Source organism: Eutrigla gurnardus (genome assembly GCF_963514095.1).
Source record: "Eutrigla gurnardus genome assembly, chromosome: 13".
Classification (NCBI taxonomy): Eukaryota; Metazoa; Chordata; class Actinopteri; order Perciformes; family Triglidae; genus Eutrigla; species Eutrigla gurnardus.
Window position 1 is genome coordinate 2326032 of NC_139936.1, and position 25627 is coordinate 2351658.

General features: G+C 45.3%; 1 protein-coding gene across 1 annotated transcript in view; it reads right to left on the bottom strand.

Moving 5' to 3' along the window:
* LOC311023693 (transmembrane protein 132C) overlaps positions 1-25627 on the bottom strand; it is a gene marked incomplete at its 3' end in the record, with an annotated part of 115725 nt that overhangs the window by 9362 nt on the left and 80736 nt on the right. The window contains exons 4-6 of the mRNA XM_084025685.1: positions 24492-24678; positions 6976-7119; positions 792-1000 (exon numbers count right to left, since the gene is read on the bottom strand). Coding sequence (XP_083881811.1) covers positions 792-1000; positions 6976-7119; positions 24492-24678 — 540 coding nt within the window. The remainder of the gene's footprint in view (positions 1-791; positions 1001-6975; positions 7120-24491; positions 24679-25627) is intronic.

The window sequence follows — 25627 nt, forward strand, 5'->3', positions numbered from 1 at the left end:
ACGGGTCAGACATTTTTGTTATCAGCCCCGAGGAGCTGGAAGTCATCGCGGCTGGAGTCGGGAGGAGGCGAGGAGTTCAGTCACACGACTCATCATTATCTTATGGAAGGCTGCCGTGATGGAAATCACATCCATCACCTGCTAAGAAAGGCCTGAGTTCCCTCTTAAGGTGGAACTGGACGGAAAAACACCCTTTTAGAGATCACATCCCCAGAATGGTGCTCCTACTTAACAATAAACGCATTCTATATCAAAATAAAGTTCACATAATGCATCATTCATAACACATTATAATGCATTTATACGGCTTTATACAAGTCTATATAAATGTTGATAATCATGCATGACACCTTTATAATAACGAGGTTTATAAGTGGTGGACATCATGTATTATAAGTCATGATACGTTAGAGCGGGCTAAAGTTGGTTAAAGATGTCGTGAATGATTATAACGACTTTAAAAGCGCTATAAATGCATTATAATGTGCTTATGATTCATTATATACATGACCTTCATAGAAAGTGTTGCTCTTTTTCTTCCTGCAAAAGAAATATGATGCTTGTTTCCATGAGCTCCCGACCAATCCAACGGTGAGGGAAGGAAGCCACACAGCCAATTAATTAATTAATTAATTAATTAGTCATTCCACCTTATTTATTTGGATGCATTTATATTTCACATAAATCCTAATCATTACTTCATTGAACTTGGATCCACTGAAACGCCGTTTCATTGGATAATGAGTTACTCCGGCCGACCAATGAGAGGAGGCCATGCAGCAGTGCCGTACCTCTGCCCGGGGGGCCCGGCGGGGACCCTCCAGCCTTTGATCTGGCTCAGCTCGGTGTCCGACACCTCGATCTGGAGCGGCAGCCGGGGGATCCACACGTCCAGCTCCAGCTGGGCACTCAGGAACCCGTGGGTGAAGTTCACCCTCATCCTCGCCTTACCCTTCATCTCCTTCCCGTTGACGAAGACGTAGTCACACCTGTCCGACACCTGTGTGAGGACGAAGAGGGGAGGAAGAGGAGGATGAGGGGAGGAGGATGAGGAGGGGAGGAAGAGGAGGGGATGAAGAGGGGAGGATGAAGAGGGGAGGAAGAGGAGGATGAGGGGAGGAGGATGAGGAGGGGAGGAAGAGGAGGGGATGAAGAGGGGAGGAAGAGGAGGATGAGGGGAGGAGGATGAGGGGAGGAAGAGGAGGATGAGGGGAGGAGGATGAAGAGGAGGAGAGGATGAAGAGGGGAGGAAGAGGAGGATGAGGGGAGGATGAAGAGGGAAGGAAGAGGAGGATGAGGGGAGGATGAAGAGGGGAGGAAGAGGAGGATGAGGGGAGGAGGATGAGGGGAGGAAGAGGAGGATGAGGGGAGGAGGATGAGGGGAGGAAGAGGAGGATGAGGGGAGGAGGATGAAGAGGAGGAGAGGATGAAGAGGGGAGGAAGAGGAGGATGAGAGGAGGATGAAGAGGGGAGGAAGAGGAGGGGATGAAGAGGGGAGGATGAAGAGAGGAGGATGAGGAGGGGAGGAAGAGGAGGAGATGAAGAGAGGAGGATGAAGAGAGGAGGATGAGGAGGGGAGGAAGAGGAGGGGATGAAGAGGAGGATGAAGAGGGGAGGAAGAGGAGGATGAAGAGGGGAGGAAGAGGAGGATGACGAAGAGGGGAGGAAGCGGAGGAGGAGGGGAGGAAGAAGAGGGGAGGATGAAGAGGGGAGGGTGAAGAGAGGATAAAGAGAGGAGGATGAAGAGGGGAGGAAGAGGAGGATGAGGGGAGGAGGATGAAGAGGAGGAGAGGATGAAGAGGGGAGGAAGAGGAGGGGATAAAGAGAGGAGGATGAAGAGGGGAGGAAGAGGAGGATGAGGGGAGGAGGAAGAGGAGGATGAAGAGAGGAGGATGAGGAGGGGAGGAGGGGAGGACGACGAAGAGGGGAGGAAGAGGAGGATGAAGAGAGGAGGATGAGGAGGACGACGAAGAGGGGAGGAAGAGGAGGATGAGGGGAGGAGCATGAAGAGGGGAGGAAGAGGAGGATGACGAAGAGGGGAGGAAGCGGAGGAGGAGTGGAGGAGGATGAAGAGGGGAGGAAGAGGAGGATGAAGAGGAGGAGGAAGAGGGGAGGATGAGGAGGGGAAGGGAGGAGGGGAGGAGGAGGAGGGGAGGATGAAGAGTGGAGGATGAAGAGAGGAGGAGGGGAGGATGAAGAGTGGAGGATGAAGAGAGGAGGAGGGGAGGATGAAGAGGGGAGGAGTTACTATTTGCAGCCATGATTATATTGTCATTGATCCTGTAACTACTTTGAACCAGATGAAAGTGTGTGTGTGTGTGTGTGTGTGTGTGTGTGTGTGTGTGTGTGTGTGTGTGTGTGTGGTCTTGCTCTGCTCCTCCGTTACAGGTCGGCCCACAGCGAAGACGAGGAGCAGCAGATGGAAAGGAGTAGAGGAAGAGGAAGAGGATAAAAATGGCCGACTGTTTCATATGAACGCCATCTGTTTCATAGATTGCTTTGACAAAAGGAGCGAGCGGGGGCCGAACGTGTGCTGAAAGACACAAAGTCCTCGTTGAGGCGGTTTGATGAGCGTCCAGGATCCCCTCGCTCTCTTTCACACCTCGTGATGCGACTCAGACAGAGATGATAAAGATACCATCACACACACACACACACACACACACACACACACATTATTAATCAGTTCTAATACACTGAGGGGGGGGTCACGGAGGAGACGAGCACGCAGGGAACCAGATGGACTTCCATGGTCGGGGGACAAATCTTTTTTTCTTTCTTTGCTTTACTTCCAAGTTATTTCTCCACAGCGAGATAAAAACCATAAACAGCCATTAATCATGAGGCGGTGGCGGCGCCGGCGGCGGCAGGATATCCTCTGTGACCAGGAGGAAACGTGTGTGTGTGAGCTTCCCCTCCTAACATCACCTCCACTGTGTGTTCGCTGCGTTGGTTTGACTCTGAGGAACCGAAGTGTTGATGGACACGAGCCTTCAATGTCACTAAATACATGTGATGCATTCATATTCTGGACGTGGACATTTCAATATACGGCAACGTATTGATGTGAGCAAGTTAAAACTGCTGCCTGTATCAATAAAAACTAAAGATTCTTGAATAAATAAAGGATCTAGAATCGAGGCGCCCGTCATCACTCAAGCACCATTTTTTATTCAATCTTTTTTGCTTTTTGCATCAGTCGGGCTCGGCCTCCGTCCGTGTGAGAGTCTGAGTTGATGAAGATGTCGGAGGAGTCGCGTCTCCTTATCAGCCGTCATTGTTCGCCTCCTTTCTCTCTCGCTGCACTCAGTCAGTCGGATACTGAAGAGCTTCTCTTCTCCTCCCACTCACATCGCTGGTCTGCAGCCGCCATTAACCAGCATGCAACACCTGATTGGACGCCACCTGAGGCTCATTGTGTCATCTTTAACCCTCCTCAATAAAAGGTGGACAAAACAAATATTCATTCATTGTTGAAATCTTAACCATTTAAATGACATTTTTGGTGACAATACCACTCCTATTGGTAAAATCAGTGATTAAAAATCATAAATTCATAAAATCAATATAATGAAGGTAATGGGCAAAAACAAAATGTTTGATTATGACCATCTTGGATAGATCAATGATTAGCACCAACATTGTTTTTGATGGATTATTACTTTTTGTGTCATGTTTAAATTAGATTCTACTGACGTGATATTAAAATATTTGTTTTTGCAACACTCATAAAAATCTGTCAGAAGTCAGTTTATCCGTATCAGTCGAAGGAAAGCTTGAGTACATGCGGGTTCATTAACATAGGAGTCGTCATGGTAACGAACCGCCTGCTGCCGTCTCGTTGATCCATTCCCAAACAATCTAAGCAGAAACAATTACTGCAAACATGGCAGCTGACATGCAGCCATCACTACGCATTAATCTGACGAGCCTCCGAATCAATATTTTAACATGAAAGGACAGCCCCGATGAATCAGCCCCCCCTTTAATGCATCAGGACCCTCCGGGAGGACCCCCCGCCACATTAATCAGGCGCATTAACATGGAGGATACTTACGGAGGACATTAAGGCTGTCTTCTGGGTCTGGACCAGGAAATTAACAACTCGCCGGACGGATGCGCGGCAGATATGAGCGATGGGAGTGTCGGGAGCACATGGAGGTGGGGTCGAGTTCCGTCTCACGTTTTGTACACAGAGTTGCCTCGACAGAAGCAATTAAGCCTCTCAGACTCGTCTGCGTGAGTTGCAGCAACCACCTGAATGCAACGGGAAGGTCTCAAACTCAACCGGAGCAAGTAGAGTTCACAGCGTCTGATTCACTCATAGATCACGTTGCCACGCAACATGCTTGTGCCGATAATGTGCTCTTTTAATATTCCCTTTTCTGGTTTGTTTATTTGGATTCCAATTAGTTGTTACCACGGGAACAGCTATATTTTTATGAAAAGGTACCAAAGGTAAATTGTGAAACATGCTTTCTGCCAGAAACAGGAAGCGTGAAGCAATATCATTTCTATTTAAAACCAACACACACGAGATGACCTCGTTTAGGATTCGGTCTGGCTTTTAGCTCCGGGTTTGGTCTCTACCTGCAACCTTTGTGTCTTCCAAAGACATCGTAGTGTTGAAATGTTTTATAGCTGCTTTAAGTGTTTGAATATGTCGTTATTGTTAGAAGAAACAGCCACAAACAACTACATGGCTACATGCATCGTACCCAGGCAGCAAACCTCCGGATCTGAAGAGTGAAGCCAACGCTGAAGTGCCTTAAACTTAAGAAGTCTATGAGAAAATGGTCCTACTTCTCTCTGCTGGCCACCAGGGGGCGACTCCTCTCTGGTTGTATAGAAGTCTATGAGAAAATGGTCCTACTTCTCTCTGCTGGCCACCAGGGGGCGACTCCTCTCTGGTTGTATAGAAGTCTATGAGAAAATGGTCCTACTTCTCTCTGCTGGCCACCAGGGGGCGACTCCTCTCTAGTTTCAAGTCTTCTTCAATCCAGCATGATGTTCATTTAGTACATTATGGTCCATTTAGAGTCCACCAGACCAGGCTTTAGGGGGCGGGGCATACCTGCTGATTGATAGGTCGCTACCATGCTACCAATGCTAGTTAGCTATTAAGATGACTTAGCTTCACACCAGAATCCACATGGATCCAGATCCAGTAAGGTAAAAATCCAAAATGCCAAATTTGAGGCTTCATAAACATAAACCATCTATTGGCCCCAAACTACAAATTGAGAAGCTGAAACCAAAATAATGAAGGCATAACCTAATTTCAAGACAAATCTTCAAAGAGGTTTAAATAAACAACTGTTGCGACCCGACGTATTTATTTCAGCTCTGCTGTATTTACGAGGTCACGAGCGAACGGAAGCATCGTTTGATGTGCAACGGGATTAATTTTTCAGCTTTAAATGTCGCTGTGTGTTTACTTCTCACCGATTCCCCGGGTCAAGATCCGATAAATTAGTCATGTTTACATCCGCGGTCACAGTCTATGATTAGAGACGGACTTCCCATGAGCACCGGGGGGAACTTCTTCAACTGGAGTTGAATTTCCCTCCAGACTTCACTTAACCGTCCCTAACTCTCACATCAGACATGAGTGGAAAACGGTCCTGCTACTATTTTAGCTTCTGGATTCCTGCTCCATTCTGGCTCTTCGCCGTCCGTTCGCTGATTCGCCGCGACGATCCACACATTCACACGAGGTTGGCACAGAAGGGAGCTGTTTCCAGATCCCGAGCAACATCGCAGCCACTTAAAAACCAGGGACGGAGCCGACATGATTTATTTCTCCTGGTTTTTCATCGACTTTTCTATAGATGATTAAGATTCATGGGGATTGTGCCAGATAGCCTCTTCTTTTTGTTGTTGTTGGAGAGCAGAGCGGCTGATACCGGGGCTCAACTTTACAACAACTGTACGGGACTTCTTTCTTTCTTTTACCTCCTCTGTTGTGCGGCAGGTTTGAAAGCAGCTCTAAAAATAAAGGAACACTTGAGCAACCTGTCAGCAGTCACCGCATATCAAACACACACTTTCATGTTGTTTTGCTCGTGTTTGTTTATCCCTTCTGGAGGATTAATATAGACGTGCTAAACATAGAGAATCTGTTCACCCTTCCCACGTTCGGTGCTTTAACATCAGCTCTAATGAAGTCATTCAATGTACAGGTTTCTACCCCGCTGCCTGATAGTAATGTGGCTGTGTGGCTCTTTGGCATCTGACGACAAACACAGGACTTTCATCCAGCAGACCGCTGTTCGGGTCTGCACGACGACAAGTACAAACGCTGACCTTTTGTGATGCATACAAGTCTCACAAGTCCAGTTAGGTTTTAGGAAAAAAGCTTGTTGATGTTCACTTCGTCGAGTGTTCTCCTGCATTCGTGACCTTTGCGAATTATTGTCATTATATTTTATTTGTGTATTTGTATTTTTATTGTTTCACTTTTTGTTTTATGTGTTTATTTGATTTGTTGAGTATATTGTGTATTGTTTATTTACTGTAAAAAAAATGCTCCTAAAATTTTAACATGGGTGAAAAAAACACACGATGAATGCTAAAAATAAATAATAATAATAATAATAATAATAACTTCATCGACTAACTCGACTTCCTGTAAAGACAGAAGTTTATTTTGGAAAGACACTATGCATGTAACATGTTGCATGCCCCTGTGATACGATTTATGCTTACTATATTTGAGATTTTTTTGAAAAGTACACTCCAAATAAAATCTGTTATTATGTATTATTATTATTGTCACGCACATAACAAAGACTAAACAACAACTGCCCTCTGCTGACTTTCTCACATGACGCCTAACAAGCGTAACAAACTTTTGGTTTCACGCAGGACGCGAACAGCGGCCTCCTGAGTGAAAGTCCCATGTTCGTTCTGCGTCTCCACAGTGATTAACGTGTACACAAACATGCGGGTTGGAAACACGTTCCTCCTACCGACCTTGACCACGTCTTCGTCCGTGGAGCGACACCGGACCGCCTCGGAGACGTCGGTGACGGAGGCGTCCACTCCGACCGTCACCACCTTCACCGGGACGGCCACCGTCTTCCCCGTCAGCACGGCGGTGTTCAGGATCTCCGAGTCCTGCAGGACGGAAACAAACAGGGGACGCCTTAACAACACACAATCAGCGATTAGTCCCTCAGAAAGAAAAAGGAAAGAAGTATTGAAAGCGATCGATTGGAGGCTTTTTGCACAATCAGCCTCAGAGTGAGTGATTATTGAGTAATCTGCTGAGTCATCAGAAGCCTGCTGGGCGGACGGTCATGACTGATGGAGGCCGGTGGGCAGATTGTCCAGGACGGAGTTATTGCAGCTGAAACATATGATTTAAATGTTACCTTCGGTCACCTGGAAGTCACTTCTTCACCTTTTTTCAGGGGGGTTCTAATTATTGTGACTGCATTAGTGAGGATGAACACAAACCGTCCTCTTCAGCCGGCTAATTGATGAAAGCCATTAGCATCACATCGCGGTTGGCGGCTCCCCAAAATTATACGTTGGCGGATAACGTTTTGATGTTACTTGATTATCAACAGGAGACAACATGAAAATGCTTAACAGTTCTATTTCATGTGGGGGGGATTATTCACGCTCTGCGGCGTGAACATTTCTCTGAGTCATTTGCTTCTCCGCTCAGACGCGCGTCGGTAATGTGGAGTCACGGAGGGTCGATCCAGGTTTCTAATCATGTGGTTCTGGATCCATTCTGGAGGCTGTGATTAGCCTCCTCTTGTGCTCAATGTGATTGGCTGACATTTCAAACTCCAGTGACGGGGTTCCCTCCATCCTCACACCTTCATCTCCCAGACCACATCAAGGGGGGACGGTCAGATCCAGGGTCATGAATATATGGTAATTTGCAAATTTTAAATTATGATACTTTTTATTAATAATGGGGCTTTTTCTGTCAGTTAAGCAAACAACAAAAAACACAAGCGGTATCAGGAATACTACGCTACAACGTGAAGTCGAGATAAAATAGTTTAAAGTCATACGGTGTAACGTTTTTTACTGAAAAAGAAAAAACATTTCCATAAAAACTACATAATTAAAAAAAATGCAGGTATTTGGATAATAATCATAGAATGCAAGAATAAAATGGAGCCAACAAACAAGCCTTAAGTCTGTAAAATATCCTTATTATAACCATATATACGCCATAGTTCATAGGGATTATTTTTCTCTTTCTGTTAATGTTTAAGTTGTTTAATGTTTAATTGATGCACTATTAAAGTAGCTTAACCACCAAATCCTATTAATCCCACTATAGAACCGACTGCTACAGTTATAGCACATAAATATTTTTTAAATATATCTGTACTAAATATTTATATAATACAGTCTTTAATGTATTCTATCAAATTAATTGGAATTAACCTGCCACAACTCCGTCCATGTAAATGAGTTCAATCAGACTAAACTGGGTTCTGTGTAGAACCCACCGCCGGGTTCTGTGAGAGGTTCTCTTAGCGAGTGACTAGACAGCTTTACGGCTTCGTTACTCTGAACAGAAATCTTAACCTTTCACTGCACACACACACACACACACACACACACACACACACACACACACACACACACACACACACACACACACTCACTCACACACACACACACACTCACACACACACTCACTCACACACACACACACACTCACACAGCACTGCTGTCACAGAAGATAATTGGGGCCAATTAAGAAAAGTCTGAGGTAACTTTCTTCCTGTGAAGCCACACGTTGGATTGGAGGAGCTGCTCTTTAATTAGACAGACTGCTGCGGAGCCCCCGGGGCTGCTGGGTAAATAGCCACCACCGAGGTCAAAGTGTAGGTCTCAGTTACTTATACGAGGTGACGAACATGGCTTCTTCTTTTTTTCAGCTAATTGCACAGCATGACGGGGGCCTCTCATTGAGCTGTTTTCCTTCTGCTGCCGGGACGATGTTTTACACAAAAGCTCCGCTTGGATTTCTTTCATTTCACCGGGCGGGAAACCCCGAGACATATTTCATTTTTGACACTATATTGAAGCTTTGCCAGCGTTGAAGGTATTTAAGTGCTTTTCAATTGGAGGTGCTATTATTTCCTTTTTAACAGAGAAGTCGTGAGTGACGCCTGTTTGAATTAAACCCCACATTTAGAGTTTTATTGTTACACCTGACATTTGGAGACGGGACCGACTTCCTGTCACCACATTTATGCGTAGATTTGCATGGTTTCCTCTTTACCCCCATCCTGTGTTTGTGAGTGTGTGAATCATTAAAAAAAGGAGAAAAGCAGGATTAAGTTATTTGAAAGGCACCCAGTCGTTTGTAAGCATCAATTACTGAGACCAGTCAGCTCTGGCGTGAAATGATTATTAGTTGAGCCAAGAGATACCAATGAATCACAAAAAAACACTTAATCTTCAAATGGCTTTTCATTACAATTTTATAGACTGTGACAGTGTTATATAGCAATATAAACCCCCCCCCCCCCCCCCTCCTTGCGCCTCTGACTTTGATTCAATTCCCCTTTAAAAATCGAGTGTTGCTGTAAATTAATTTGCCGTCTGCTGGGATTCCTCGGCTTCCAGAGGGTCATCTATAAACCACGCTGGGCTAAATGGTTGGGACCCGGTGGAAGGCAGGAGGCTAATGTTGGATTACGGCTGCTGGAGAGATGACCCAGCAGCAGGTTGAGAGGATCGGGGGGGGGAGTAATAAGGCACTGTGGGGTTCCCACGGCGATGCATCAGCGGTCCAGATAGACGGCACAATTAAACACAAGCAGGGGGGGGCTGCAGCATCACTCATCTCACAGCGGAGCCTGACAGGAGAAATGACCTGAGTTCCTCACTGGAGTTTCACAAAGAAAACTCACCTGCTGATTATTCTGATACCCTTCAGTGTAGAATATTAGAAGCTACTTTCTCCAAGTGTTGCTTGCAGGATAAAGATGTTAATAAATGCCATCTGTGCAACGTGCATCATTTCCGGGAGCAATAAACAATAAAAGATAAAAATCCAGGAGACACTGTTCACGTTGATGATGTCGCAGAGCAAAGCTGGTTTTCCATGTTAATGTCGTAAAGAAATGTTGAAGCCTTAAGGTCTGAATTTACTCACAATTATTGTTTCAAGATGACAGTTTTCCTCTCATCACGTGGGCACTGTCTTGGAAACTGTCGGCTATTCTTGCAAAAACGAAACCTTGCACCAAACCAGCAAAGCAGTTCTTGCAAACCTGCAAACATTTTTTATCCTACTTTTAGGAAATTGCTTTTCCTGATCGTATTAATAAAACCACGCCTATCACATAGTGTTTAACCTGTTTGGTTTTATCATCGTGTTTTGAGGTTAGCTTACTGCATAATTCCTGCGTTTGGGTCCAAACCTGTATTCTTAAAAATGTGACACCATAGCGAGGCTAAGCTAAACACATCAGGTGAGCTAACGTTACATTAGTGATGGAACATAGCTAAGTTAGCTAGCTAGCAAGCTAAGCTAACAGCTGTGATGGTGACGTAAGTTGCGTGACCCGAGAGATCACATCAAACTGAATGAACCTACGACAAACTTGCAAAAAATTATGTGTGTTTTAATTCATGGTCAAATTAAAACAGCAACAAAAAATGTGTTTTTTTTTTAACATATTTTCAGTTAGAACGTACGAGATTAGATAACAATATTCATTTCATAGCACTTTACATGGAAATTACACATCACCATCACACATCACACATCACCATCACCATCACCATCACCATCACAATCACAATCACACATCATCACACATCACCATGATACATCACCATCACACATCACCATCACACATCACCATCACACATCACCATGATACATCATACATCACACAACATACATCACCATCACACATCACCATGATACATCACCATCATACATCACCATCACACATCACACATCATACATCACCATCACACATCACCATGATACATCACCATCATACATCACCATCACACATCACCATCACATATCACACATCACCATCACACATCACCATCAAGCATCACCATGATACATCACCATCATACATCACCATCACACATCACCATCACGAGCACATCACACATCACCATGATACATCACCATCATACATCACCATCACACATCACACATCATACATCACCATCACATATCACACAACACCATCATACATCACCATCACACATCACCATGATACATCACCATCATACATCACCATCACACATCACACATCATACATCACCATCACATATCACACATCACCATTACACATCACCATCACATATCACCATCACACATCATCACACATCACCATTACACATCACCATCATACATCACACATCACCATCATACATAATCACACATCACCATCACACATCACCATCACATATCACACATCACCATTACACATCACCATCACATATCACCATCACACATCATCACACATCACCATCACACATCACCATCACATATCACACATCACCATTACACATCACCATCACATATCACCATCACACATCATCACACATCACCATCACACATCACCATCATACATCACACATCACCATCATACATCACCATCACAAATCATACATCACACATCATACATCACCATCACACATCACCATCATACATCACACATCACCATCATACATCACCATCACAAATCAAACATCACACATCATACATCACCATCACACATCACCATTACGCATCACCATCACACATCACCATTACGCATCACCATCACACATCACCATCACACATCATTTAAGTCTTGGCCGTCGACTCCAGTGTTTGTGTCGATCCGTCCTCCTCAAGTCTCCCAGATTATTTTAGAAAATCTGCCGCTCTGCTTTTATCAAGAATCTCTCTCTCTCTCTCTCTCTCTCTCTCTCTCCGTTAGCATGCAGCTCGCTGCTCCGGTGCTGGTAATGTGTTCTGGGTAATGTCTGCCTGTGTCTCGGGTTGGATCTGAAAATAAGTGAGATTTATGGTGTCAGCCTGAGTGACACGGGCAGCATGCGAAGTAGCGAAGTAGCGAAGCCGCCACCGTGTGTCCCGCCGCCACCACCGCCGCCGCGATTAGCTCTGCTTCGTACAACACTTCCACATTCTGGCCTCGCCGTGCCGACTCTACGACAACAAATGAACAGGTCAAGCTCAGTGTCGAGTTGGAGGGATTTCAAGGCTCCTGCATTATTCATGGAGCGGCGGCGGCGGCGGAGAGACGATGGGCTGGTAAACACTGTGTTTGTGCTCAGTGGGGTATTCCTGTCAGACACCAGATATATATACCCTAAAATCACAAGTCTGGATAATAAAAATAACTGTAACTAAGTCCTCGTCGCTCTCTTTATGATCTCTCATGATTTTTGGAGCGACGGTGGTTTTAAAAACGACCACGAAGCGCGTCAACAGTCAGCTAACTCCTAGAAACCTTCGTAGTGCTGATAAACATTTTCATTCCTAGGTAATAAAGCAGGCATATATATATATATATATATATATATACACGTGGCGAAAACGCTATGCCGTAGATATTAAACGCCACTCAGACAATGTCCTCGAGCCATTAAGCAGACTAAAAGAGGCATGTCCTTTCATCAGCTCACTCTCTCTCTCTCATTGTGCGGGGCGCTCGACGTGGCACTTCCTCCCTTCTATTCCAGTGGGCGTTTAATTGGCTAGAAGCTGGAAACATGGAGGAGAGTGGGAATAAAAGGCCTTTGGTAGCAGCATGCAGAGCGATACATCACTCCGTGACAGCGCATTGAAGTGGCTGGATGGTTGTGAAGACAACACGCTGCCTTTTAATGAGGGTCTCTCTCCCTCTCTCTCTCCTATTCCCATTCTCCTCTTCCCACTCCAACAATGAGCCACTTCCTCTCAGGTCTTCCCCCCTCCTCCTCTTCCTCCCCCCTCCTCTTCCCCGGTTGACTGGATGAAGGTGGTGGCAGCACACAAACTGCCCTTCTCCAGTGACCTGATCCGAGATCTGATCTGCTCATTACCGGTAGAGGAGAGGACCGGCTGTGATAGAAAAGGAGAGGTAATGGAGGGGGGATCACGGTGAGGATCATGGCTTTTAGCCGGCGTGTCCGGGAAACTCTTCGGCAGGTATTTTTCCCTGCTGTTGGTTCCGGTAACACGGAGGTAACACACCACCCACAATGCAACGATACAAAGCTGGTCCAAAATTGGATGATTCATCTTTTAAAGAGGTTAGGGAGAAGCAATATTCCCTCTCCGAGTACCTAATGGAAGTCAACGACACAAAAGTGGCAAAATGTGAATACCGCTGCGTTCACACCAAAGCAGATCTTTTACTTTGAGTTTGAAGGCGGGAGCATTTTTTTTAGACGCACCAGAGAGGAGGCGGGGCTTATCTCTATATAGACACCAACAATGTTTCATCCATCACAATAACGTTGCTTTGTACATGTTATGAAGTCCCAGATACACCAGGAAATGAAAGATACTCGGTAAATTTCACCAAGCTGTTCACTATATTTAGCAAGACACACATCGGCTGGTTTACTACAGCTGGAGGAACCTCAAATAAACAATTTTGCTGTGATGTTTTATAAATAACTAGATGAAAAGGATGCTGAAATAACTCCATCGTGATGGTGATCAGTAAAAAGTGCTGAGTCATGCTCTGTTAGGTCTGTCTGCATGACCACAAGATAACTACTTTAAAAACGCTGGTTTTCTGAATAGAGTCTGGTTGAAGGATGCTAGGCTACGCTAACATTGTAGCTGATCTCTCGGGGACCACAGACAGTCTCTGGTTTCTCCACATGGTCTGGTCTGGTCTCTGGACTAATGTAAGCTACTATCTAGACCTCTGGGGACCACAGACAGTCTCTGGTTCCTCCACATAGTCTGGTCTGGTCTCTGGACTAATGTGAGCTACTATCTAGACCTCTGGGGGACCACTGACAGTCTCTGGTTCCTCCACATAGTCTGGTCTGGTCTTTGGACCAATATGAGGTTCTATCAGACGGATAGAACCAAAACAAATGTGCTTGGTGTGAAGACAGTATTCGGCTGGTTGCTAGGCTGGTTGCTAGGCTGGTTACTTGTTCTACTGTGTAGAAAGGTGGAGATTGTGGATGTAAAATTCACTAGTTATTTCCCTGTTCTTTGTAATCTGGATGCACTTTGGCCAAACATTACTCTCTCATGATACGATGCCTGGAGACGAACCTGGTCCAGCGGTTTCAGACTAACCCGGTGTGGAGCGTTCGTCCGTTCAGGGAAAAAGTCCTGAAGTTGCACTTTCAGTAGCAGTTTGGCATTTTCTGCTTCTGTCATGCCTTGCGATCGCCGCCTCGTTCCTCAGCTGCTTCCTCTGTAGTTCATTGAACATGTCTGTTGGTGTGAGAAGGTCAATACGACTCTCATTTCGGTGAATACGATTATCTCAGTCTGGCATGAAGGCTAGCGAGACTCCGTCTGAAGGGAGGAGGAAAACCTCCTGCGGCTGTAAAGCTAATTAAAACATTATATCTTGCTTGTTTAATAGGTCAAGTTGTGGTATTAACATAGACTGTGTGTAAGATGTAGACGTCGTCATGGTGACGCCACCCGTTGGTTTGAGGACTACAGTGCTGAAGCCTTGAGTTCGGTGTTTGGTCGTCCCTATCTTGGATTTTTTTTGCAACCCGTGAAGGAAGTGACCATATTTGGACTATGGAGGAGCGACAGGTGGAATTCAAGGTCAACTTTACAGCTAAGTGTTAAAGTCATCTTAGCAGCTAACTAGCATTGGTAGCGTGGTAGTGACCTGTCAATCGGCAGGTAAGCCCCGCCCCCTAAAGCATCCCCTGCTTTCTGGTCTGGTGGACTCTAAATGGACCATAATGTACTAAATGAACATCATGCTGGATTGAAGAAGACTTTAGAAAATGTCAAACTCTCCCTCTTTTAAGGGGGGATTAAATCTCCCACGGCATCGTCGTCCCTCAAAGGGCAGAGTGTTTCTGCAAAAATCTAAATGTATAACCCCTTGCTTTAAAATATTAAATTCCTCATGTACTGTAAGTGTCTGAGTATAGAGGAGGAAAGACTTTTTATTTCTGAATCTCTGACTTTCTCTTTTGACGACCAGTGAAACAACTCGGCGCCGATCCTTCCCGACGCTTCTCCCTGGTACCTGAAGTAACACAGTGCTGCAGCCCATACAGGACTCGGCGGTGGAGTGATTTATGGTGCATCGGTGCCCTCGCTAACTTCAGACAAAGGACAACCAATGACGTTCCAAGAACTCTTCGTCGGTTATGAAGAGGATCCACGCGCCGCGGCGGCGGAGGCGTTCACGGTTATTGATGTTTCAGTCACGTTGAAATGATCTCAACTGTAAATTATTTATGAATGCATTTACGGGTAAACTTTCACTTTGGGGAACTGTCACTCTCCGAAAACTGACAGGACAACCCCCCCCCAACCTTAAATATTAATGAGATAATGAATTGTCCCTCACTGCAAAAAGTGATGGGTCTTAAAAGCTTTATTTTTATAAAAACGTACAGGATGCAAAGGACAGTAAACTGCTGCTGCAGGACTCTGCACTGCATGCATCCACCTCCAGGGGGCGTCTATTATAATACTAAGGGTGCATTAAAGGAGGGCTCATTAGCATCTGGACTTTCAAGATAGAGTTGGGAATTATGGAGGGCCGTCCTCCGGAGGGAGGCTCCGTCCTCCGGAGGCCGGCGGGGCCCAGATTGAGCTTCACGCTGTGAAAAGAAGCTTGTGAATAAAACATGACCGGACGTGGGAAAGTACAATATTTTACGTTTTTATAGGACGAATCCCCCGCACGTTCTCATGAATACCGTATGTGTGATAGAGTAGATGAACGGCGTCCCCGGTGAGTTTCAACAACAGTCGGAGAGAATCAAGGTCAGACCGGGGGCCCCCTGCTGTTTGCTCAGTGAGTCGGGCCCCTGGAAGGCGTGGAAACACCCCTGCAATGCGCCAGCCCGATATCTACTCGCTCGGCCGGTCGATGAGGAGCTGGTGGGGGGGGCAGGATGACCTCCTGAACTCAGTCTGATCCCTTCACCCGGCTCTGATGGAGATCCATACTGGCAGCTTAGCTGGGCTTAGACCGGCTTAGCTGCCCTCCGGACACAGACCTCTCACTCGGGGGTCGACACAAAGGTCAGCTCCACGGTGGACTCCATTACCGCTAAAACAAACATTCCTCTTCCAGCAGGAGCTGAGGCACAGCCGGGAGAAAGTTGGCCAAACGGCGAGGTGATGGAGCCGTTGGTCCCGCCCCTCCTCTGACAGGTTCAGGAGCACAAAGATTTGCAGCATTAAATTAGAGAAACTAGAATAGAAGCCGGTTGCAAAAGGTTCTTTTACACAAATGCAATGAATTATGGGTAATTTTCTGAGAACAAGTGATTTGACCTCACAGCTCTAAAGGCGACTGATGGTTTTTCTGATTTAAACCCTAATGAGCTGTAATCACACGACTCATTCTCTGGTGTGAAGTGTGACTCACGTTAGACCCTTCAATCAACAAACCTCTCATGGAGCTTTGAAAGTTTGCTGTATCGGTTTCTGTGTTTTTAAAGTAACTCCCAGTGTGTGTCATTAAAAGCTACAGTAATAATAATAATACATAATGTTTTTTTACTCTCACAAAAAACGCAGACTGAGAAAGTAAGAATTAAATAAGTCATAAAAAAGAGGACTAATACTTAAGTTAATAACTGTTTTTAAGATACAAAGTATGACAAATAGTGACAAATAGTTGAGACACAAGTGTGAATTAATTCAAATCAAATATGTTTCTTGAAACTACAAACAGAAGTTGCTTGTCTGATTCGCGTCGGCAGAAATCATATAATTCCTTTTTTATGGAAAACGCTGAGCGAGCCGTCTCAGCCAGATGACCTGAGAGGTTTAGAAACCATTTAAATCCTTAAAAACAAAAACAAAAAGCCGAAATAATTTAGAAACCAATCCTCGGTCAGAGCCGTATCTTGCTATAAGCGGACTATGCGGATGGATAGCCCCCTGTAGCCACTAGGGGCCCCCCATGCTGCAAGTTTTTTTCTAATTTGTTTGTTTGTTTTTTCATCTGCCGATACTCGTCGGGTTGATGGGGTAGCTGTAAAGTTAGTCCGTATTTATAGGAAGTGAGCTCAGCTAGCATTTAGCCAAGGCTAGCTGAGCTAGGATTGCAAATTGAGACCCCTTTAAAAAATATAGTTTCCATCTTAAAGTACCAGATTGATGCATCTCCACGGATCATCTTAAAGGTTTGGAATCAGAAGAAACAGCTCTGGCCAGGGTGATGATGTGAGTTGTGATGTTGTTTTTGTTCGAACCCTCCCGTTTAACGGAGGAGGAAGTCCGAGTCCGTCGTGGACTAAAGTGACCGTTTGTTGTCCTGATTAGCGTTACATGTAGTCGGCGGCGCAATTAGTGCTCCCACTTCATCATAGGCCTCTCAGCTGCAGGAGATGCTAATGGATCGCTCGCTTGGGGTCCATCCATCAGACCCTCGTTGTTAACCACATGACTCATGGGGGGGGGCTATGTTTTCTCCTGTTCCACTAAAACAGCAGGCTTCATGCAACAGAGCCGCTGGTGGAACGGAGAGCTTATTAAATGAAATCAAGACGTGCAGTCGGCTGCTCCTGTTTTGATAAACTGCCCCCCGTGTGTTTTTTTCCCGAACACATCCACGTGGCGTTTCTGCAGGATTAGCTGCCGTGGAAGAGCCCCCCCCCCTGACGTCCAACTACGCGTTTTGATGAATGGCTCTCCGGATCTCCTCGCCCTGTCTGGCGGCGAAGATGTGCATCGCGACACGGAGGGAGGGAATGAAAATGGAAAGTATGAAATGAAACATCGGTTGGAGGGTCTGTTGATAGATGGCTTTATCGTGGCCGGAGAAGGCCGCAGTGATGATGTATTGTTTAACGAGACGACGGAGCGGCGTGCGTGAATACAAACGGGTGGAAGATGGGGGAGGGGGGGCAGCACAGTGTGGTGTCTCGGCCCTGCTGAGACGGGGGAAGACTGATGAGTCCAGATATGATGTATGCCCCCGTCCCGCCGCTCTCGCTCCATCACCGAGCGTCCGCAGCAGCTCGGGTAATGATGATGATGATGAGGGCGGCCCGGGCCGCCGCCGCGTATTACTTTACCACCATTGCTAAAAAAGAGAGAAAAAAAGATAACGGAGCGTCCGCCTGCTGCGTGGAGGAATCTGCTCGGGCATCCAATTACTGCCGTTAAGATCCATCTGGAGATGACCCAAAAAAACACTCGTAAGTGAAACAGAGGAGGTGACAGAGGGAGACGGCTAATGTGCATATTAATATAACAATGTATGTTTGTCTGAGAAAGAAAAAAACAATGCTTCTGTGAAGAGACAGGAAAGAGTTCTGAGGCGTTTCTTCGCTCTGAAAACTTTTGAGTGCTCCCCTTCTTTCATTTCTCCTGCTTTTGAAATAATTGCTGCGTCGGCAGAACCTCCTGCGACGCAGGTTTGAACATTTTTGGTGACAAAGTGGTGAGCGGCGCTCCGAGGCCTCCCCATGCAGGAGGGGCTTCTTCAAAGGGAGCGAGGGAGGATGGGGGAGGGGAGGATGGGGGAGGCGGTGATGCTCTCCCAGAGGTGTCACCCATGAGAGCGAGCCCGTCACTCGCCTTTTATGATTATCAATTCGGGAAAAAGAGCGCAGTAATTTATGAATGGGCCGGAAACAAAGTGTGAGGAAGGAATGGACCGTAAATGAGATCCAACCTTTTCTCTGTGATTTCAGTTGCATTAAACCGTCTTATTTTAACTTATTGTTTGTTCCGTATTTTCCTTGAGGGCTCTGAAAGGCGCTCTGAAAGGCGCATATAAATAAATACATGTAGAATTATTATTATAAAGCAAAGCTTCCCTGTTATTAGCTTTACTACTGTTGGTCAGTTATGGATCCTGGTTCAGATGATTTCAGTTGCAGCAGCTTCTCGCTGTTCACCTTCTGAGACTAATTAGAGCTAATTACCGATGAAACGACTTCTGGAGCAGAAAAAAGCCACAGAGCTGTTGTATCAACAGATGCCTTCAGCGTGCTCTGTGAAGTCACGTAGAAAAGTTTCTCTCCCCTACTTCTTCTTCTTCCTCCTCCGAGTCATTTTCTCCTCGGCTCTTCTTTCTTTCTTTCATCTGTAACTTTGATTTACTGCCGACGTCGCCGATCACAAACCGCGATGGCAGAAACGACAGAAGCTCATCTTTACTGGGAGTTAAGTGTCTGCAAAGTCACATAGACAATCGGATTTCTTTCAAACACCCATTAAACTATATTTCTTTTATATCAGTGTTAAGCGGCTGTGATGTGATGCTGCCAATACTGTTGATCGACACTCAGCAGCACTCAGCCCCTCGGCTGCCTTCCTCTCACTACTTGGCTCTCGGAGGTCCAGATTTTTATTTTCCTCTGGAGATGGAGGATGAAATGAGAAGCATGAACACTGGTGAATGTTGGATTTGCGTTTGCCCGGCGGTGCCAAAGAAGGAGGGCGTCGATGTTTCTGCTAGGTGAGTCGGTGTTAATGACCGACTCACTGCCAAAAAGGGAAAACATCGACATATCTCAGACCAGCTGCTGAATACTGACGAAGACGCGGTCTTAGAGATTTCCACAGAATCATAGAACATCATTTACCAGACTTAAAGACCTGCATCCGAGGCCAACGTGTGGAGAATAACAAACATTTCCTTTTATAACGAGAAGTGGGAAAAATCTATTATGACCTGATGCACATCTGGAGAAAACTGGAGGAAACAGACATTTTAAAAACCGTACGAGACGTCTTTGACTGAAAAACCAATGACTGGACGAAAGCATCAAAACCTTAAAGGACTATTCCACTGATTAGTTTCAGTGTCTGTAGTCTCAGTGGGTCCCACCACTGGTCTGTACCAGGTCTGTAGTCTCAGTGGGTCCCACCACTGGTCTGTACCAGGTCTGTAGTCTCAGTGGGTCCCACCACTGGTCTGTAACAGGTCTCTAGTCTCAGTGGGTCCCACCACTGGTCTGTACCAGGTCTGTAGTCTCAGTAGGTCCTACCACTGGTCTGTAACAGGTCTCTAGTCTCAGTAGGTCCCACCACTGGTCTGTAACAGGTCTGTAGTCTCAGTAGGTCCCACCCACGTCTTATTTGGTTTGATGGTGGAGTTTTGACATAATGAGCCAAATTCCATCATCAACTTTTAGTCCACTATCGTCTTCGACCCACAATGCACTATTGGTAATAAAGAGGCTACACCCTTCCACCGATGAAGCTCACCGTCACTGAGCGTGTGATTATCAATATTCCGTCCGCCTACAATTCATACATCAAGTCTCCGCTGCGTCTCCATCTACTCTATTAGCGACTTCACTTCGGTCTGCAGCAACATTTTCTTTTTCCTGTTGGAAGCACTGATTTTGTTTTCCTTTTTTCGGTGTCGTGAAGGCGGCGATGGTTGGAGGGTTGTGTGTGTGTGTGTGTGTGTGTGTGTGTGTGTGTGTGAGGGGGTTGACGGCGCTGCTCTTACATTACCTTCCTCTTTTCTATCAGCGAGCGGGAGAGGGGGAGGGGGAACTTATCTGTGGGCCTTTCATGCCACAGTGATCCCAAGTAATCTAATTCAGCCTTCCTCTTTCTCGCTTGTGTGCTTCTCTCATATTGGTACATGCAGATTGCAAAAGCCTTATATGCATGTGCGTGCACGTGAGTGTGTGCGTGTGTGTGTGCGTGTGTGTGTGTGTGTGTGTGTGTGTGTGAGATTGTGGGGAAATAGAAAAGGGGGACAGAGAGAGACAGATGGCGTTAATGAGTTCTGAATGTGTCTGCATGTATAACTATTTGTGTTTAGTACGGCGGTGTGGCTGCAGACAAGTAGAAAAGTGAAATAAAATGGTCCCAATCAACACCTTCTTCTGTAAAAGTCAGATAACAAGTGACCGTAGTCATGGCAACGTCTCCCGTTGGTTGTGGACTCAATTTGAAGCCTCGAGTTTGGCCTTTTGGTTGGCATCTTGCAAATTATGCAACCAGTAGAAGGAAGTGACCATATTTGGACTGCAGAGGAGCGACGGGTGGATCTGATGAACACAAGCAGCATCCTTACTGGATCTGGATCCATGTGGATTCTGGTGTGAAGGTGCTAACAAAGTTAGCTTCTATAATTCAAGGTCAACTTTATAGCTAAGTGTGAAAGTCATCTTAGTAGCTAACTAGCATTGGTAGCATGGTAGTGACCTGTCAATCAGCAGGTAGCCCCGCCCCCTAAATCATCCCCTGCTTTCTGGTTTACTGAGATAATACATCAAGAGAGAAGTGGGACCATTTTCTCATAGACTTCTATACAACCAGAGAGGAGTCGCCCCCTGGTGGCCAGCAGAGAGAATGACAGTTTAAGGCACTTTAGGTTTGGCTTCACTTTTCAGAACCGGGGGTTGCCGCCTCATCATGAATATTTTAGGAGGTGAACCTGATCCTTTTTAATACACAATAATCCACGCTCGCTGACATGAAAGCAGCAGCTTCACTGACTCGGTTATAGAAAAGCAAATCAAGGCAAGGATGGGAAATATGAAGAATTTCTGTACGTGTACATTCAGGTACACCCACCCACACACACACACACACACACACACACACACACACACACAGAGAGAGAGAGTTTTAGTACACATGAAAAACTATTCATCTTGATCTCCTTCCTAAATTACCCTGCCCCCTAATTGATTCAACCAAGTTTAGCAAATTGTTGTAATATCGAGTTAATTGAGATGGATTTTTGCGACTATGAAAAAACGTTATATGATTTATAGCAAGCGATTAAAATCCCTTCTTCCTCTTGTGTAACACCTCCCTCACTTCCACTGACTTCACAGGATTCTTAACCACAAAAAAACCCAATATCGTCCACTTCCTCATAAGTCGATCCTATTCTGTCTAAGTTAATTAAGGACCTTTTTCCAGGACTCAGTCCGCCTCTACTGCAGATAATAAACAGCTCACCTATCAGTGGAATTGTGCCGGCATCTTTTAACAACAGGGGTGATCCGGCCGCTCCTAAAGAGAAACATAAGCTGGAACCCAAATTTAATCAACAACTTCAGGCCGATCACAAATCTTCCGTTCTTTTTCAAACTCCTCGAAAAAGCAGCGGCTCAGCAACTCATAGATCAGCTCACATCCAATAATCTTTCTGAAATATCATCAATCCCGCTTCAGAAAACTCCACAGTACAGAAAACTGCCTTGACCAAAGTGGTAAATGACTTACTACTCACTTCAGACTCTGGATCAGTTTCTGTAATGCTGCTTCAAAACCCTTTCGATGCGATTGATCTTCACATTTTCTTTCATGTTGGCCTCACTGACACTCACAGATCCTGATATTTCTTTACACAACAACTTGTCATGAGACCACTAGAAAGGTCGGCTACGGTGTGCCACAGGGATCAATGCTCGGTCCTATTATTTTCTCAGTGGTTACAAGCTAGGTTCCCTTTCTATGCAGATGATACTCGACTTTACATATCCATTAAGCTGGATGCTTGTCATCAGCTTGTAAAACTGGAAGACATATCAGAAATCAAACCTTTTTAAATGCTGAAAAAAATGAAATGCTAATTTTTGGTGCAGATCAGAAATAATGTCTGTGAACTCACACTAATCAACTTGACAAAGCCCTCGTATTAGACATCTTGGAGTCCTATTTGTTCCCAATCTCTCTTTTTGAAGAACATATCAACAATATTACTAATGCATATTTCCACTTATGAATCATTGCCATGCATTTGTCTCATCTAGGCTCAATAACTGCAACACACCTTTCTCCGGCTCTCCTGAACCAACTAAACTACAACTTGTACAAAATACTGCTGCTCGGATATTAACTAAAAGTAGACAATATAATATTAAGTTAGATCAGACATCAAGATCTTACTTTTAAATATTACAGAGACTTTCACCATCACCTCTAGTCATAAACCGACTCGTACTTTACGATGTCTCTATTTCTGTATTTTAGATTTATTTATTATTCCCAATGCTGCAACTTTTATTGAATGTCTTGTGTGTTTTGCTAATGTTGCTGATTGCTGTATTTATTATATATCCAGCCCTTTTGAGCTTTATGATATTGCGCTATAATACTCTTTGACTTGACTGTAAGTAACGAGCAGATGATGAAAAGCAGTCTGAGTGCCTGTTGGATTACCTCCACTCTTTTACAGAATTCATTCTACACGAGGATGCACTCACGCAGCAGCAAAATAAATCAAGTTAATCAGATGTGTTTTTATATTTTATGTCAAATGTGATTTTCATTGAGCAGAAAAAAGCAAATTCTGGCCAATTCTTTTTTTAGGAGCCGCTGAGAGATAATCATGCAAATCAACATAGTGGTTTTCTTTGTCGGTGGAAGGTGTGGGAGAAAACTACGTGTTCCTCGAGCTGTTGATACATCAGCGCCATGAAAAGGATGTGAGAGAAGAAACCCGAACAATACTGCAGCATTAAACACATCGCTTCAATTATCCTGAGAGCGGATCAGTGGGTGAGGATGAATCCCGGAGCCGCCACCTACATTCGACACAGCCACCGGCGTTCCTCGGAGGATAACACCGACACACAACAGTCGGCTCGGCATCGCGCACATCACAAGCACCGAAATAGAACGTGAGCCGGTTTTTTGTTTTGTTTTTAGTAATCAGCGCTGATGCGACAGCAAGTCTTTTTCTCTTAAAGACAAACACAAATTGACGCCTCCCTCATTTGTTCACCTGAATGATCTAAAAATCAGAAGCAGTGCACTCTGGGTTGGCAAACAAAAAGCTCTCCATGTGAAGTAGTCGGGGTAGCTCGGGCTTAATCTACTCAACAGAGGATACCTGCTCCTCGCTGGGGGAGGCGAACAGCTCCAGGCGAACCCTCAGGCCAGAGCCAGACCCCATCGGAGTCCAGACCCCATCGGAGTCCTGCTGGGACTTACAGCTGCCTTCCTCCTGAACACAGTCTGCAGACCAGACTCACATTACAGCTCTGCCTTCTCTATCTCAGCATCTTTTTTTATATATATTGTAAGGAGTGTTCAGGTTTGTGTAGGCAGGTGCCGGACCATCATGCATTTGGGTCTATTGTTTGATAAAATCCTAATCTAAAGAAGTAATAATTATCGCTGTCAGATTGTGAAAAGTACTAATGGAGGTCGTCCTCAGTACCTCATTAATATTTATATTTGAGTATCTAAAGTAACTTTCGAGTTTATCTAAGGTAACTATTGTACTATTATCAGCAGTATTTTAATGCTAGGGGATGCAATATTTATTCCCAAAGATGTGAAACACCCCAGCTTCCAATGTTTTGGTGAAACTAAATACTTCATTGAGGACCTCTTGGGCGGAGCTGGAAGTGGTGGGACTCACCATGGCCAGGGGCACGATGCCCGCCAGGTCCTCCTGAGCCAGCTGGATCTCCGTCTCGGCCTCCTGTGTGGCGGCGCGGCTGGCCGGGTACTCCACCTGCCAGGCCATCCAGCGGCTGCCCAGCGGCCCCGGAAAGCTTTCCATCTTCAGATCCACCTGGAGGACTCTCTGAACCCCCATCTCAGACCTGCAGCAGACGAAAAGAGAGTGTCAGTGAGAACCAGACCAGGTGAAACCTCGTATCTGGCCGGGATTTAACTTTCAGACTAACTTAAATCGGTGAACTTTAGCTTCCATCGTATTCTCTTCTACACATGTTCACGTCTCCAGTTACTTACTCGCTAACTTACTTATTTACTTACTTACTTATGTACTTACTTAGTAACTCACTCACTCACTTATAACTTACCCAAACACTCACTCACTCACTCACTCACTCACTCACTCACTCACTCACTCACTCACTCACTCACTCACTCACTTATAACTTACCCAAACACTCACTCACTCACTCACTCACTCACTCACTCACTCACTCACTCACTCACTTATTTACTTACTTACTTATTTACTTACTTACGTACTTACTTAGTAACTCACTACTAACTTACTTACTTACTTACTTAGTAACTCACTACTAACTTACTTACTTACTCACTCACATTTACTTACCCACCTACTTACTTACTTACTTACTTACTTACTTACTTACTTACCCACTTACTCACTCACTTACTTAGTTACTTAGTTACTTACTCACCCACCCACTTACTCACTCATTCACTGACTGACTGACTGACTTCCTCAGCCACAGAGCCATTTACACCAGTAAGAATGGGTGCTGGCTGGCCCCGCCCCTCCACTCCAACCTAATGTCTCTGCTCTAATGACGACGAACAGCGGAGGCTGATGAATGAGTCTCCAGCTGAAATATATGACATTTTAGCAAACTGAGATTCTTCAAAATGTCAAGTCCCTTTGTGTGTGTCTCTCTGGTCGACCCTCTGCTTCGTGGAATAATATGGCAGCCCGGTTTCCTCTCTCTCTCTCGTCATGTGATGTGCAAACTACCACGTCATCTCATGTCCTCAAGCTCGTGGCGGTTCATGAGGACGCTTCGCCGGGTGCCGCCACCC